The 13,677-nt window shown below is 43.0% G+C and overlaps 1 protein-coding gene across 1 annotated transcript in view; it reads right to left on the bottom strand.

Moving 5' to 3' along the window:
* Window positions 1-13,677, bottom strand: part of LOC119187123 (uncharacterized) — an 82,645-nt gene that overhangs the window by 45,722 nt on the left and 23,246 nt on the right. The window contains exon 11 of the mRNA XM_075876176.1: window positions 11,855-11,935. Coding sequence (XP_075732291.1) covers window positions 11,855-11,935 — 81 coding nt within the window. The remainder of the gene's footprint in view (window positions 1-11,854; window positions 11,936-13,677) is intronic.

Below are 13,677 nucleotides of genomic sequence, written 5' to 3'. Positions count from 1 at the left end.
GGCCATCACGATAGCCGCCATTCGCAATGTCCACAACGATACCGGTTTTCAGGAGAAAGTCCCGACCGAGAATCACTGGAACATTGAGCCCTGGAAGATGAACAAGACGGCAGCGTCTCATTCTATCTCCCCATCGGACAGTCAACCTTTGCTTCTGTCCGGTCTTAGCGAGCCGCAGGGCACGCGTTAACCGTCGCCGTGGCGGGAAACACGATACTGCTCAAGTCGCAACACTTTATTGTGGCAACACCAAACGCAGTACAGCCCGTTGCAAATAGGCGCGGCGGGAAAGCAAGTAGGCTTATCCACGCCACGGGCACAAAGTACTACACAGGGGTGCCACGAGCACGTCTCCGCGGTAAAGCCGATCCACGGAGACACCGGAGCAAAGGCCCGGTTGCTCGAGCGAGGGCAAAGGCGCTCGCGTTGGCTTCGAAGGGAGACGGGTCGGCGTAGCTAGGCCACGCACTAGGACACCGTACTGCCCTTCGGCCGTGAGTACGCAGCGGGGCAACAAAAGGTGAGCGTTCGCATCGGGCGCGAGGCGCCGTCAGCGAAGTCCGACGAGCCCCGAGCGACGGGACTCGACGGACGGAAAAGAATGCGTGGCTCACCGTTTGAAGTCCCGGACTGTACTCACCGCTCCCGACGCAGCGCGCGAAAACCTCTCGGGAGGCTCCCCGCGCGCGGCGCCACAGTCAACATCCGCTACCGGGTGAGGGAGTTAAACGTCACTCCGCCCTTCCCAGCGCGGCTGACGGCAAAGGAGGGCAGACATGTCGGGACATGAGAATGGCAGAAAAGGCGGGAAAGCCCGCGCAAAGGCAGCGGGCCAGCCTCAATTCCCACAACAGTAAATTGTTTAGTTGTCCTCTGCGCAGTTGATCGCTATCCAATATGTAATGGCCAGAAATACCTTTCATATCACACAGCGTGACATAATAAAGAGCTATGCTATTGGGATTTGATAACTTTCCCAGAGGCTTCCAATGTAGATACGCATTAAATTGCTGAATTCTTTGGCACCTGTTATAGCATCCTGAAAAATTGTGTAACTTGCTCCGAGCCATCCTCTAATCACGCTAATATGCGAGAATGGCGAAATCAAACTGTGTTTCGCGTCGGCCATTTAGCATTAGAGAATAAAGCTGGTGTAATTGTAATGGCCCCAAATGATTAAATTGAAATATACATACGCATTGCTTTTGTAGAACTGTACTGCGCTTAGTTTCATAGAAAACTAAGTTTCATAGAAAACTAAAATCATTGCTTCAAGCACGCTAAAAGAACAAACACCTTTGTTCTCCGTAGCGCACATACAAAGGCAGTGAGGCCGAAATTGTGCATTTCAGTTTAGTAAATTTGTATTCGTGTTTACTGTGTGCTTCTCGGCAGTGCACGTGCACGACTGTGAAGCCGAACGTGTGACTGCCAGTTAGGTTATTTTGTAATTAACTTTACCTCGTGCTTCTCTGCAGTGCACGTGCATAGCAGTGAAACCGAACTTGTTAATGCATTGCATTGTTTGTTTTTCTTGCAGGCATAGAAGTGAGCATTCCTAGTTAAAAACAGCGCGTATTTTCCTTTACGTTGATGGAACGACTTAAATTTTTCTTGAATTGCGTGGAGGCATTTGTCATTGACTTGCCATCAAAATCCTAAACTGTCATATTACGGAAGAACACGTCATCTTTTGGTGCTCTCTACACACTGCTGTACCAGGAAATCGACATGGAGGCTGCCCCTCATGCGAATACATACTGGGCGACAGAAGTGCCATGGGATGAATCTGTAAGATACTATTCAGTCGAGCTGACATGCTCAAAGCCCAGAGATTGGGATCACGCATTGACCCAAATTTACTGACACATTCACTGCTACGCTCGAATGTGTACCGAGACAAGTACCCCTGGAGCGTAGTGGTGCCAACACTTACATATACTATGTACGAGTGTACTTGATGTCCCAGTGAAGTTGAACCTAATATAGAACAACACAATACCACACCGGTCGTTAGAATCGCAACTTTCTCAGAAGGCCTTGAAGAGCCTAGTGGTTGCCTTGGACTAGGCCCCAATAAGCAGGTAGTCGATGAAGCCCCAAGAGCCCTTCGCTCTGAAGAACGCTTCAGCTATATAAATGTTCCCTCTATTCTTGCTACAGCCCAACATATGCAAGCTTGTTGAGACAACTTGCTTTGCGAACATCTGTACCTTCAGCCTGCATGGTGCAATGGCTTCTGAACTTTGCGGGTGGTGGTGTACCTTCTTAAGCAGGCTGTCTGCAACTGAAATGAGGAGTAGCTTGAGATGGCCAGCACCAGTCAGCCTTTCAGCTTGACGCTGTAGGCAAGGTTTGCTCACAGCGTCAAGGTTTGCCCAGAGTGTCTGAGGCACGATGTGGCAATAGCTAGTTTAACAAGGCGGACTTCAAAGGCAGTAGTGGTATGTTAGTGCATGGTTCATTGCACCAGCAGATGCTAACACCTACAAAACAAAACCGGATATCTAAACATCTTATTTGGCCATTTACAGGGAGTTCATGGGTTAGGCTAAATGGGTTCATCACAATAAAAAACACATCAAGTAGCACTTTGCTTTCTAGTTCTAAGTCACGCAGGTCACGATTTAAAACAATTAGGTACTCATGAGATACATATTGCAATATGCTAGGAACATTTTTATCGGTGATCGAGTCATTGAGTTTATAATTGAATTGAGCAAGTGGGTCTCTAAGAACCGAGCAATGCAGGAACTAGTGCATACGCCTTGCTTCTGTAGGTGTGGGATCCCTTCAAACATTTCATACATAGATTGCTAATAAAAGCTTAGAATTTCTAAGAAACCGCTAGCAGAAATCCCTGCAGAGTTTTGGAAAGCAAGGAAACCGTGTTTCTCAGTAGAAAGCTCGACACACTCATGGATTAGGTTATGAGGCAGGGTATAAAGAAGATCTTTGATGCCAATCGATAAAGCCTGATAGCACTTGTCAGGGAAAGATTATAGACGTCCAAAACCTGGTTAGATTAAGTCACGATAAAAAGGTCATTTATTACTAAAAGCTTGAGATTACGCTGATTCAGATTCATTGACAATGGTTCAAAAAGGTAAGTTTACCTTGTGCATTTTTGCACTAAGAAAGAAATTGAAAAATTGTTTTTGCTGTTATCGATTGCCTTAACCAAATTTGTAAGGTTAAGCTTGTCACACAGTCTTTTTGCATTAGAATTATGTTTACTCAATGAAACATTGGAGTGAGAATCGACTGCATAAATCGCTTCTCTTGACTTTGATTCAAATATTTTTGCTCTGTAAAACCGTAAACCACTTTCCTTATCGGCCAGGAGAATGTGGATAGAGTGGTCGCATAGAAGAGAAGCCGCTCATCAAATGGTTGGGTCGGGTTTAAAGTTCTTGCAGCTGTTAAGAATGTTTACACTATCTGAAAGACAACGTGCACTATCATCGGCAGAGGCTTCATGCGAAACCTTACGCAGAAAAGAACACTGTGCTTGCCTTCACTCCCCGAGTGCCACAGCAAACTTTGGTCCAAGGAAAGGAGCACAGGTTACGACGGCTGACAAAGTTACTTCACCGATGATGTGCGAATTGCATTGTGACTCTTACATGTGTGGGGTAAAATAGCTCCTCAGTCTTCTCAGAACGGTATCAATATATGTGCTATTTCGCAATAAACACTGTAGAAAATGCAGCACTCATTGTCGCCAATTATGCCCTGTCCATTGTGTTTTTCAACACTGTAGTGCACCAAAACTCTTATTTCACGGGTACATTCAAAGACCAAAACCATCGCTAAAGTCTTTGAGTCTCCCCGTTTATATTATGAAGGTGCATATTCATCTCTTTCGAGTGCATGTTTGGTAAAACAAACACATTTCACTCTCATACGCTCTTGTTAGCTGAAACGTAACAAGGAAAACATTTATCAGCACCTTTTACTTTTAAATAATTAGTCTGCATTTACTAGTCCGTTTTTTTTTCTTGTTTATAAAAAGGGTGTGCTCATTATCACTTCTTAATATGAGTGGTGTAGTTGATGACTAAAGGACATTCACAGTAATACCATGAAAGAACATGCGTGATATAGTCTGTGTGCCCCTGTGTTTGTTTTTTCTGAGAGCTTTTTCTGAGAGTTTTTAAGCTATGTTCTCTCTTCTCCAGGTAGCAGTAGTACATTTGATATTTACAAATAAGCACAAGTAATTTGTCTCCTTTTCTTTTTTGTGCCCTTTAATTGAATCCATGACTTAACCATGTTATCAGCTGTAGATAGAACTTTGCTACGTAAAGGTTTTTGTTGTTGAAAATGCAAGAGGGAGTTTTTCCCCCATCATCGCAGTTTTAATTGTGATACAATGAGGGATTACTCGCACTTTAATTCCAGATTTACTGTGCTGCACTTCATGTGCTTTTAGGAAGAATGCATATAGTCGAATCTCAAAGGGTGGTATGAAGCCACGGTCTTACTAAGCTTGACGGTAAAGATCTCCTTGAAACACCTGTGTATCTGACATTTACACCCAATTCATTTTAATACTTCCAGTGTAACATGCGTTGGTGGACCCATATGCACATAGTACTAGAATTTGCAGCAAGCCTTGTTATAACTGGCATCTCTTTTTGATAAAGTCTACTGTGCTTCCACCTCAAAATACATGCCACATTTCAACTATAGACCATTTTTATTTATGGTAAAAGAATTCTTACCAACGCGAGGAAAGAGACCGATGAAGGGAGTTTGAAAATCTTATATTTGAAACTTGTCCAATTTCACCATGAGCATGCACACCTTCGGTAAATAAAAGTTGTCCAACAAAATATTCAGGGCTGATAATTAAACTTTGAAAATGAACACTATATCTGCACAAAACATACAACGTAAATGCGGTTAACATGGGGGTTACGGTAGCAATCAGTCATACAGCCATTACAAGATTGTTATCGTTATTATTCTCTTGGGGTCTTTGTTCATGGAACACATAATTTAAGGGAGAACGTGGGTTCTAAATTTTTTTTTACTTTTTGCTCAATCTTAACCAAACTTCACTACCTAAGCTAGTTTTTCATGCTGATTAAAAATCTCTAATTAGTTTCTTAATATTTCAAGTGGTTTAGAAAATATGAAGGCCTGAATCTTAATTGCGTACTTTTTACGAGACTTCTTGGCAATTTATTCTTTCTAAATCCAAAAAGTGAATGCATAATCTAAATGCTGGAGACTTGCTGTAGGGGGTGATGCTATATTTATTTATTTGAAGGCATTTTATAAGCTAGAAAACGGAGGAACACTGGAACACTTATGGTCACTATATTACAATAAATTTCTCTCACTAAAATCTTCAATGGTAATTTTTGAAGTAATGATAGAAAAATAGAAATAGCATCACCGCCTATATCATGTCAAAACGAATAAAATGATACCAACTTTGTCGCATTCACTCAAGTTTAACAGGAAAAACCCCCGTAAGGCCGAGTGCAATGTGCAAAAACATCGAACTGAGAAAAATGCGTTTGAAGTTTCTAGCAACTGTAACTTTTAATAAAGTCAAGCTACGGCGATATTATTGACATCATTCTGAAGCTCTATATTATAGGATAAATGGCCCTACTAAATTTCACTGTATCCACCCAGAATTCTGCTCACAGCTTGTTCTACAACTATAAAAAAGTCATTGACTCAGCATGAGAATTATTATTTTTTTACTTTGTGGTCGTTCCAGTGCCTTGCAAGCGAAAGGAACACAAAAAAGCATGTAATAATGTTGTCCTTGGATAGACACTAGATTTACACAATGTTTAGGTCTAAAACCAAGAATATTTATTTTTGCACAAATTCTCACTATTTGCCGTCATGACTATTTACAGCAGACCAGGGCTGTAAGCAGAGTCCCCTGCTGGCTTGTGACGCTTTGAAAGTCTTTCCTTTATTGAACTGCTATCGAGATGCTCTCTTCGCGATTTTTGCAGCCTGCCCTTGTCCTTCTCAAGGCTGCAACGCACCAAGTTATTGCCAGTGCTGTAGCCCAGCTTCTTGGCAATTTCCACGTTGCTCTTGGTTGTGCCTTGGTTGAAGCGGCTGATGGCTTCGGCAACTGCCCTTTCAATGCTCCGCAAGGATGCATGCTGACTTTTGGGGGCCTACTGCCAAATCATAGCGTGCAGGCTCTCACTTGGGTTCTGGGTGATCCCATCGCTGCACCTTTCCAAGAGGGCATTGTCGCTCAGCCTCCTAAACACATGCTCCAATGCCTCAGTTACGAAATCAGGCAGGCTGTCCTTGTGTGGTGGTGGCTTCTCATTTTTCGCTAGAGCTCTCTGAAATTTGCACCAGGATTCAGGGCCTTCAGGGCAAAGGTCATGCTTTGGTGCCTCGTCAGTTGAAGACATGTGGTTCAAAGTTGTTAGAACAGCCTTCTGCATACCTGGAACATCGTTCCTGTGGCTTCTTAATGCGTAGCCATAGTATGAGGTGATCATCTTTTGTCGCGTAAGTCTGCCCTTTCCACCAAGTGAGCCACCTTGAGCTTTTTTTTTTCTCTACAAGGGTACGTAAGGCAGCTTCCATACGCTTGTGTACATGATTTATGCAGTTTTTTTTGGCCACCTTTATGAAGCCGTACACCTCTTCTTCTGTGAGTTCATGGAATGTCCTGCTGTCGCCGTCCGACAGGATTGTCGTATAACGAAGCTTGTGCTTTTCAAGTGACCGCTCAAACAAGCGTAGTGCTGCGTCCACTTTCATCTGGGCAGCATTACAATCAACATTCTTCTGGCACAGAGGGGCATCCTGAATGAGCCAGGCAAAATGTCCTGCTTCTTTTTCCTTGGGTCCTGTGGTGCAAGCCAGGCAAAAGTTCGATAGCACGATATGGTCCATCACAAGGCCACTATACATCTCAACAATGCAGCTAACACATATATTATGCGAGCTATGTCCACGCGTAAGCCAGGTGCTGTCATAAATGACGTCGACATTTCCGGGCGCGTTGCCGAACTCCGCATAGAGCTCCTTGACGCGAGCATCGCTCGCCGCTTCACACTCGGCAGCAGTCCCACCGCAGGCTTCTTTCATTATATTCATGTGGCTTTGACAACTCTGGTGGAGAAGCCCTCGATGCGAAATACTCATCCCGGCGAAGAAGTCCGATAGAGCTGTTGACCCCTTGCCGATACTCTTGATGGCTTTCATGGCACGCATATTAACTTCAAACGGCCTTATTTTGGCGTCGGTCTCGTCGGCTATACGTGGGGACGAAAAACGCTCTTCGCGAAAGTCACAACTGCTGCACGTGACTAAAAGCTTCGAACACAACCCGTACTTTTTCTTGGCCTTTAAAATAGTGACGCTTCTGTCACCGCATTCTGTGCACGCGACAAATCCAAATAACGAGCGTATCGCCGCCAGATCAACAATTACAAATTCTGTCCCGTTTTCTTTGCCAACATCCTCTAGATCAATATCTAGTAACTCGAACTTACGTTTCGTCGTGCACTGCGATGCGACTGATGCCTTCAAGCTCGCGGCATTTCTCGCACACTCAGCAAACTCGTCCGCCGAATAAAACGCCATGACAATGCGGTCTAGGATGCTGCTGGAAGTGCAAGAAGACAATCCGACGACGACACAATCTGATGAGGTGCTGCTGCAAGGCACAGGAGAGTGCACCGCTTCGGACACAAGCGGCCGCAGCTGCGTGCCGTCGTCGAAATGCGCCGCTTCGGCGGCATCGGGCGAAATCGGCTGCACGTTGTCGGCTGCTTTCTTCTGGCGGGCGTTCCACGGGCGCCTCCGTTTCTCGCCGTACGCTTGGTGCGTCTTCTTCTTTAGACGGGCGTCTCCAATCATGCCGGCAAAAGACGGAAAGTCGGTGCTTCGGTCGCATAGCGCAAGCAGGCATGTGAGGGAAGCAGACAAACAACGTACGCGAACGGGAACCGGCGGCCGACGAACAATATAAAAAAAAAAAGCGCGGGCAACTTGGCCGCATCAGCCAATGGGAAGCGACGAACAGGGGGCTCACCTGGTGCGCGCGTGCTCTGGCTAATCAGCGGCCCGGAAGGGGGCTCGGGAAAAGGGGCGAGGGCAGCCGTTCTGTTTAAGCGACGCCATTTTGAAGGGTGGAAAAATGCGCACAGAGGAATCAGCTTCAAAACAAGCCCAAGATGGCGGCGATCAGCCGACTGCCTCGGCGGCGACGCGCGCGGGAAGTTTGAACGAATTTCACCTGCCGTGGGTAGTTTTGTGGCTCCCGTGGCAACTTCATAATCAATTTTGATCCATTTACAGATCAAATTCAGCGTTCACAATTTGAGGACACATGCTTATAGGTCTAAAAATCTAAATATTGCACTTTCTCAAAATTGACTTTTTGGCCATTTTTCACCATTCTAAGACCCGCGTCCCCCCTTAAAGGGGTAAATGAGCGCAGCATGTACTGGGAAGAGTATTTTGACAAAGTGCTTGTAGATTTTATTTATGTAGCACATATTTACATTTTTCAGATGGCTTTCCGTAGATAGTTGGGAGGTGCTATTGTGTAGTCATTCAGGTTGAACAGCTGCGAGTTCCTAGCCATGTACCTAGAACATAAACAAACAATACGCGTCTTTTTTTGCATACATAGAGTAGATGTTGAAAATGAAGGCAGTGCTCCCACGGTGAAATACTACTTTAGTGAACAGTATAATGTAACTCATGGTTTTTTCTCTGTCAATATAAAGTAACGCACAAAAATACCTTCACACACAACTGTGTCATGCAACCATTACACACAGAGACATTTGATAACCTCCTTAGAACAGTTTTTTATAGTTAGAGGCAATGCTAAGCAAGAGACAATGCCAAGCTAAATGTGAGGAGCCGTAATGATTTAAAAAGAAGTGCACACGTTTTCAACCTGCACCTGCACTATAGATCTCGAAACAAAGAAACTGTTGAGATTAACAAACACATTCATGTAGCAATGTATGCTTCCCTATTTCAAGGCATTATATGTTTACAGTGGTGAACCAATAGCACCATTTGCATCAATTCTATATTCCTGCACCTTGCTGCGCACACTCAAGTACTAACTGCGCCAAAGTTCACTAGTTCACCTGTTTACGCCGCATCAGATCATTGAATGCCGAAAATTATTCTTGGTCGTCGCAACAAACACCATTAGAGCTTTTCATAATGTCGCCAATTCACTTTGCTTGCTCCTAAGCAAAGTATCTGTGCTGCTGTGGGTGTCTCAGTTGTTGAAAGTTTAGCATGCGGTTGATAGCCTCTCATATTTGTTATAAAACTGGCGATGACACGTAGAAAAGTGACTTGTTTTTTTCGTTCGCAAGTTATGTGGGGTACCATAACGTATCCACCATGGCCAATGGTCAACAGGTATCGGCACTGTGTGCTATCAACAGCCTCTTTACGCAAATTAAGATTCGGCATGAAACATCTTGCTTGTTTTGACAAAAAAAAAATATTGAGGCCGCTATGTCGTGCTGAGCAACGTTCTTCGGTGTGCATATTGTAAAGTTAAGCCTAAATATCCACGTAGGGTGCGTCTGGCTCTATGTGGTGCAGCTGCAACTCGCATAAGTCCAAGCGCTTGTTGCACGTCTTAATTGCCAAACCGCTGAAATGCGACGGTTAGCCAGTGCACATTGAAATTAACTGAGCCGCGAAGTTAGCCACCTATAAAAAATAAGTGCTCTCATGCATCCTTAACGCCGTTTGAACAATAAAGTGTTTTGTCCTCAGTCGACAAAAAAAAAAAAAAAAAAAGGCAGTTACACTGTAAGGGCTGGCTCGTTTGATATCCTATGCAACCGCGCTCGTCGCCCCAGCTTGCGCTGGGGGATCTTCTCAATTTGGACTTTATAGGCTACATGACGGCTGCTGCAAAACCTGTTGAGACTCTTTATATATTGCTGTCACAATAAAAGGTCAAATAAGTCGTCCCAACTTGTAAATTTTTCCCAGCGATTCCCTCACACTTGACAACTGCGCTTCCAAGCGGGCTCAGCTTGGCCGCCGATTGTACACGAATCAAACGTTGATTTCCTTCTCTCTGCTTTCTCCCAAATAAAAGAAAAAAAATGGTAGCACTCCTAGCTAACAAGTTTGTTGTCATCTCGCCTGTTCGCAAACACCATAGTTATTCCCCAACCATGTGAGTAGCATGGGCTCACACCCACCCATCGAACCTTGACAGCATATTTAGGTGTAAAATTCGTGAACACGTGGCGCTGCTAAAGCCAACATTTCAACAAACGGATTTGTCTCCTTCATGAATGCCTCGCAGAAATAAACCCTCCCCCCTTCATGTTTAGATGAATCTCTCACCCTGCCCCCTTCGTATCGGCTGTTTACATTGTACCAGTTTCATTTTTTGAGTACTTTCTTTTTCTTAATCTGGAAAACTGGAAGTGCTAGGGCTGAAGTTCTTTAAATTAAAAAGAAAATGTCACTCTGTGCTCACACCTCTAACAATTATTAAGTACGATGGAGCATCATTCAGGAAAAGTAGTGGCGATTATTTGATGCAGTGTCTATGCAATCAATTTCGAACAGTATATTCTTACTTGATCGCGTTTACTTAATTTTCATTGTTTGTTAGACTGCTGGTTTTCTGATTACGGCCTTTCTTTCTTCGGAATGACCTCCTGACATCTGTCATATTGCAGAAGCAGTATGTGGCATGCTTGCCTTGTCACTAACACATGTAACCGTCCTTGTCGCTTTTGCACGTCACGCACGACTTATGCAGTGCCCATAATGTGACACTTTGGTGTAAAGAAGCTGATTGAGGGGGCAGACTGGTCTTTGGAACCGAAAAGTGACAAAAAAAATTCATTTTTTAAAATTGGCAAGCATTTTGCTCTCTGCCAATTTTGACACACCAGGAAGAGGCAATGTTTTTGTAATGTCATTCTAACTGTCCAGATTCTCGGTGCTGTTAACATGCAGAACATGAAAAAAAAATGGGGAACCGGCTTTTTTATGATTTTCCGGGACCTATGTTAGAAGCTCTGCAATGAATTCATGAGCACCCTTATGAGGATTGCAAAACATGCGCCCCATGATTGTTACTTTTTGAAGAAGCTGTGCATTTTCAGTTTTTACCGTTTCTTTTTTACGACTTTTCAATTTTGAGGCCTCAATGTCTCTGCAGCTAGGAGAGGTACAACAATAATGATTATTGCAATAGAAACTTGTATGTGTGTAGAATGCGAGTATGGGAGCAGAATTTAGAGCACAAGCCTTTTTAATTAATTACTCATCAAAATTGTAACACAATCCCAACTGCTTTTGAAAATGGATAGTTCATTTTGCTTTGAAAACACCAAGGCCCAAAAACAAAAACAACTCTTTCGTACTTTCAATCTATAGTCATTAGTCTATGTTGGCATATCTTAAATATCACTTATAATTAAGCACTTTTTTATCTATGGCCCTTAAACAATAGGGGGTGAACTTAAGTTATCTCAGGAACAAGATGAGTGACAGGAAAACTACTTAAATATCCGAAATCAGCAGAAAAAAGTGCATAATCTTCTGCAGTTTGATCAAGATCACTGAAGAAATAAACAAAAAATGTTTTAGACCAGTCTGCCCCCTTAATGGCTGCTCTATATGTCGCCTGTCTCGGGGCTTACATTGCGGGAACATTTGCAGTTTGTACACTAATAAGAATATTCACTGAAGATTATTTTTTTTTGCACTGAATGATTCTAAATTACACCTTGTTTGCTCCAAACCTGCTCCGACACACATTTCCTCCTACTCCAAATCGTAAACTGGCTGGATCACCACCGTGACCAATATGACAAGACAGAATGAAACTCACTTGAGAAAATCGTGAATATGATGTAGCAGAAGCTGGACACTCGTCTCGTCCAGCGGGGTATAAGCCAACATGCTGCCAAGCCTGAATGAAATATAGGATAAGCTGCCTCCATAAGTTAATATTCCTGCAGCCATAACCACTTGTACAATAAATACAGAACCTGAACTTTTAATTTGTGAGAGTTGCGAGGAATGTCCAAACTTATAAGCTTGTGTGAGTGTATACATATATATATATGATTCAAAAAAGAAGTTCTGTGGGTCCGGTGCAAATATAGTTAAGAAATAAAGGAGCACACTTACGAAAATTTCATAGTTGTTTACTCTACGTTTCGGCCGTGGCACGGCCGAAAGGTAGAGTTAACAAATATCAAATTTTCGCAAGTGTGCTTGTTTATTTCTCAACTATATATATATATATAGTTGACAAGAAAATTTTCAATGGCACTGCCAACAACTGCACAAAAGAAAAAAAAATGCACAAGTTCACACTTCCAGAGGAGTCACTTTTATCTGACATCCCCTATGAGCTAGTATTAGGCCTGCTTTGAGAGATGGTGCCACAATGCCTGTAGACGCTTTTACCTGCATTGCAACACAGCTGCATACGTTAGGCAGTGTCCATGGTTTGTCCTACAAAGTGAAACAATGGTGCCCATGCAGAGCAGTGCATAGTGTGGCGTGTCGTAGTGAGGTGGGATGCGTCCTTGCGAACATGCAATACTACTATATGCATTTGAAGATTGTTACTTCTGCTATAGTTTCCAATGACTATGCTTTATGAGTAGTGATTTCATGATTTGTGTCTATATTGGAGAGCCAGCCACACTTTTATTACTACCTCAGACAACATGCGACTGTTGATGCACTGTTTGGCTGCTTTGTCGGCAAACAGCTCTATTTGCAACAGTTATTCACATAAAAATGCAACTGCTCAGCTAGAAGCAATAAAGGTAACAATTACTTTCAGGCAAAGACAAGCGAAAAGTATCAATTGACTGACTTTATGCAATGAAGCAGTTCCAATTACGTGGCATCAAAATAATGAGCACATAGCAGGCTAACCTAAAATAAAAAGTAAATTAGGACAAAATTGCATAAAGTTTCACACTATAATACCCAGAAGAGAATTTGATGCTAGTGTCCATGCAGGCTTTTTGAGTGGCGCTTGCGCCACCATGGGAATGATAAAAAGTACAGGCTTCAGATGGATTTCGTTTGCAATGCAACGCTTGTTAAGATTTTCAAAACAAAAGGTTATTACATTATATTCACTTAAAACTTACTTAAACTAAAACGTATTGCAGAACATTAAGTATAGCCTGAAACATTTTAACCATCAGGGTATGCATTGCTCTGTAACTGCGCTCCGGATATGGCATCACCAAATAATGAAATATTTTATTAAATCTCAACACATTTGTTTTTCACTTCGAAGCAAGCATCATCTATTTATATAAATAAAGATACTGCATTGGGCGAGAAACAGGTAACTTATTATCTGCTGCAATGAGAAATGCATTTGCATTGGTAATCTGCCTCCAACACATAAACAGAGGCAGAGGAGCGTGACGATGAGTCCATGTCAATTTGCAGCCGATTTGAATGACCTTCAACAAGATGCACTTATCAAAAAACATGAACTGTATGCAATTTACTGCACTGGCATGAGACGCTACATCTATGCACAGCAGTGAGTGCAAAAGACTTTAGTACAGCTGTTGAGTACAACTCGTAAAGCTGCAACGTCACAGCAAACCGAGAAACCTAGTAGTCTTCAGCCTGTTTCAACAACAAAAGCACCATTATTGAGTGCCTTTCACT

This window comes from Rhipicephalus microplus, chromosome X (genome assembly GCF_043290135.1).
Source record: "Rhipicephalus microplus isolate Deutch F79 chromosome X, USDA_Rmic, whole genome shotgun sequence".
Classification (NCBI taxonomy): domain Eukaryota; kingdom Metazoa; phylum Arthropoda; class Arachnida; order Ixodida; family Ixodidae; genus Rhipicephalus; species Rhipicephalus microplus.
Note: the sequence above shows the minus strand (reverse complement) of the source record. Positions and strands in the feature narration are given on the sequence as shown.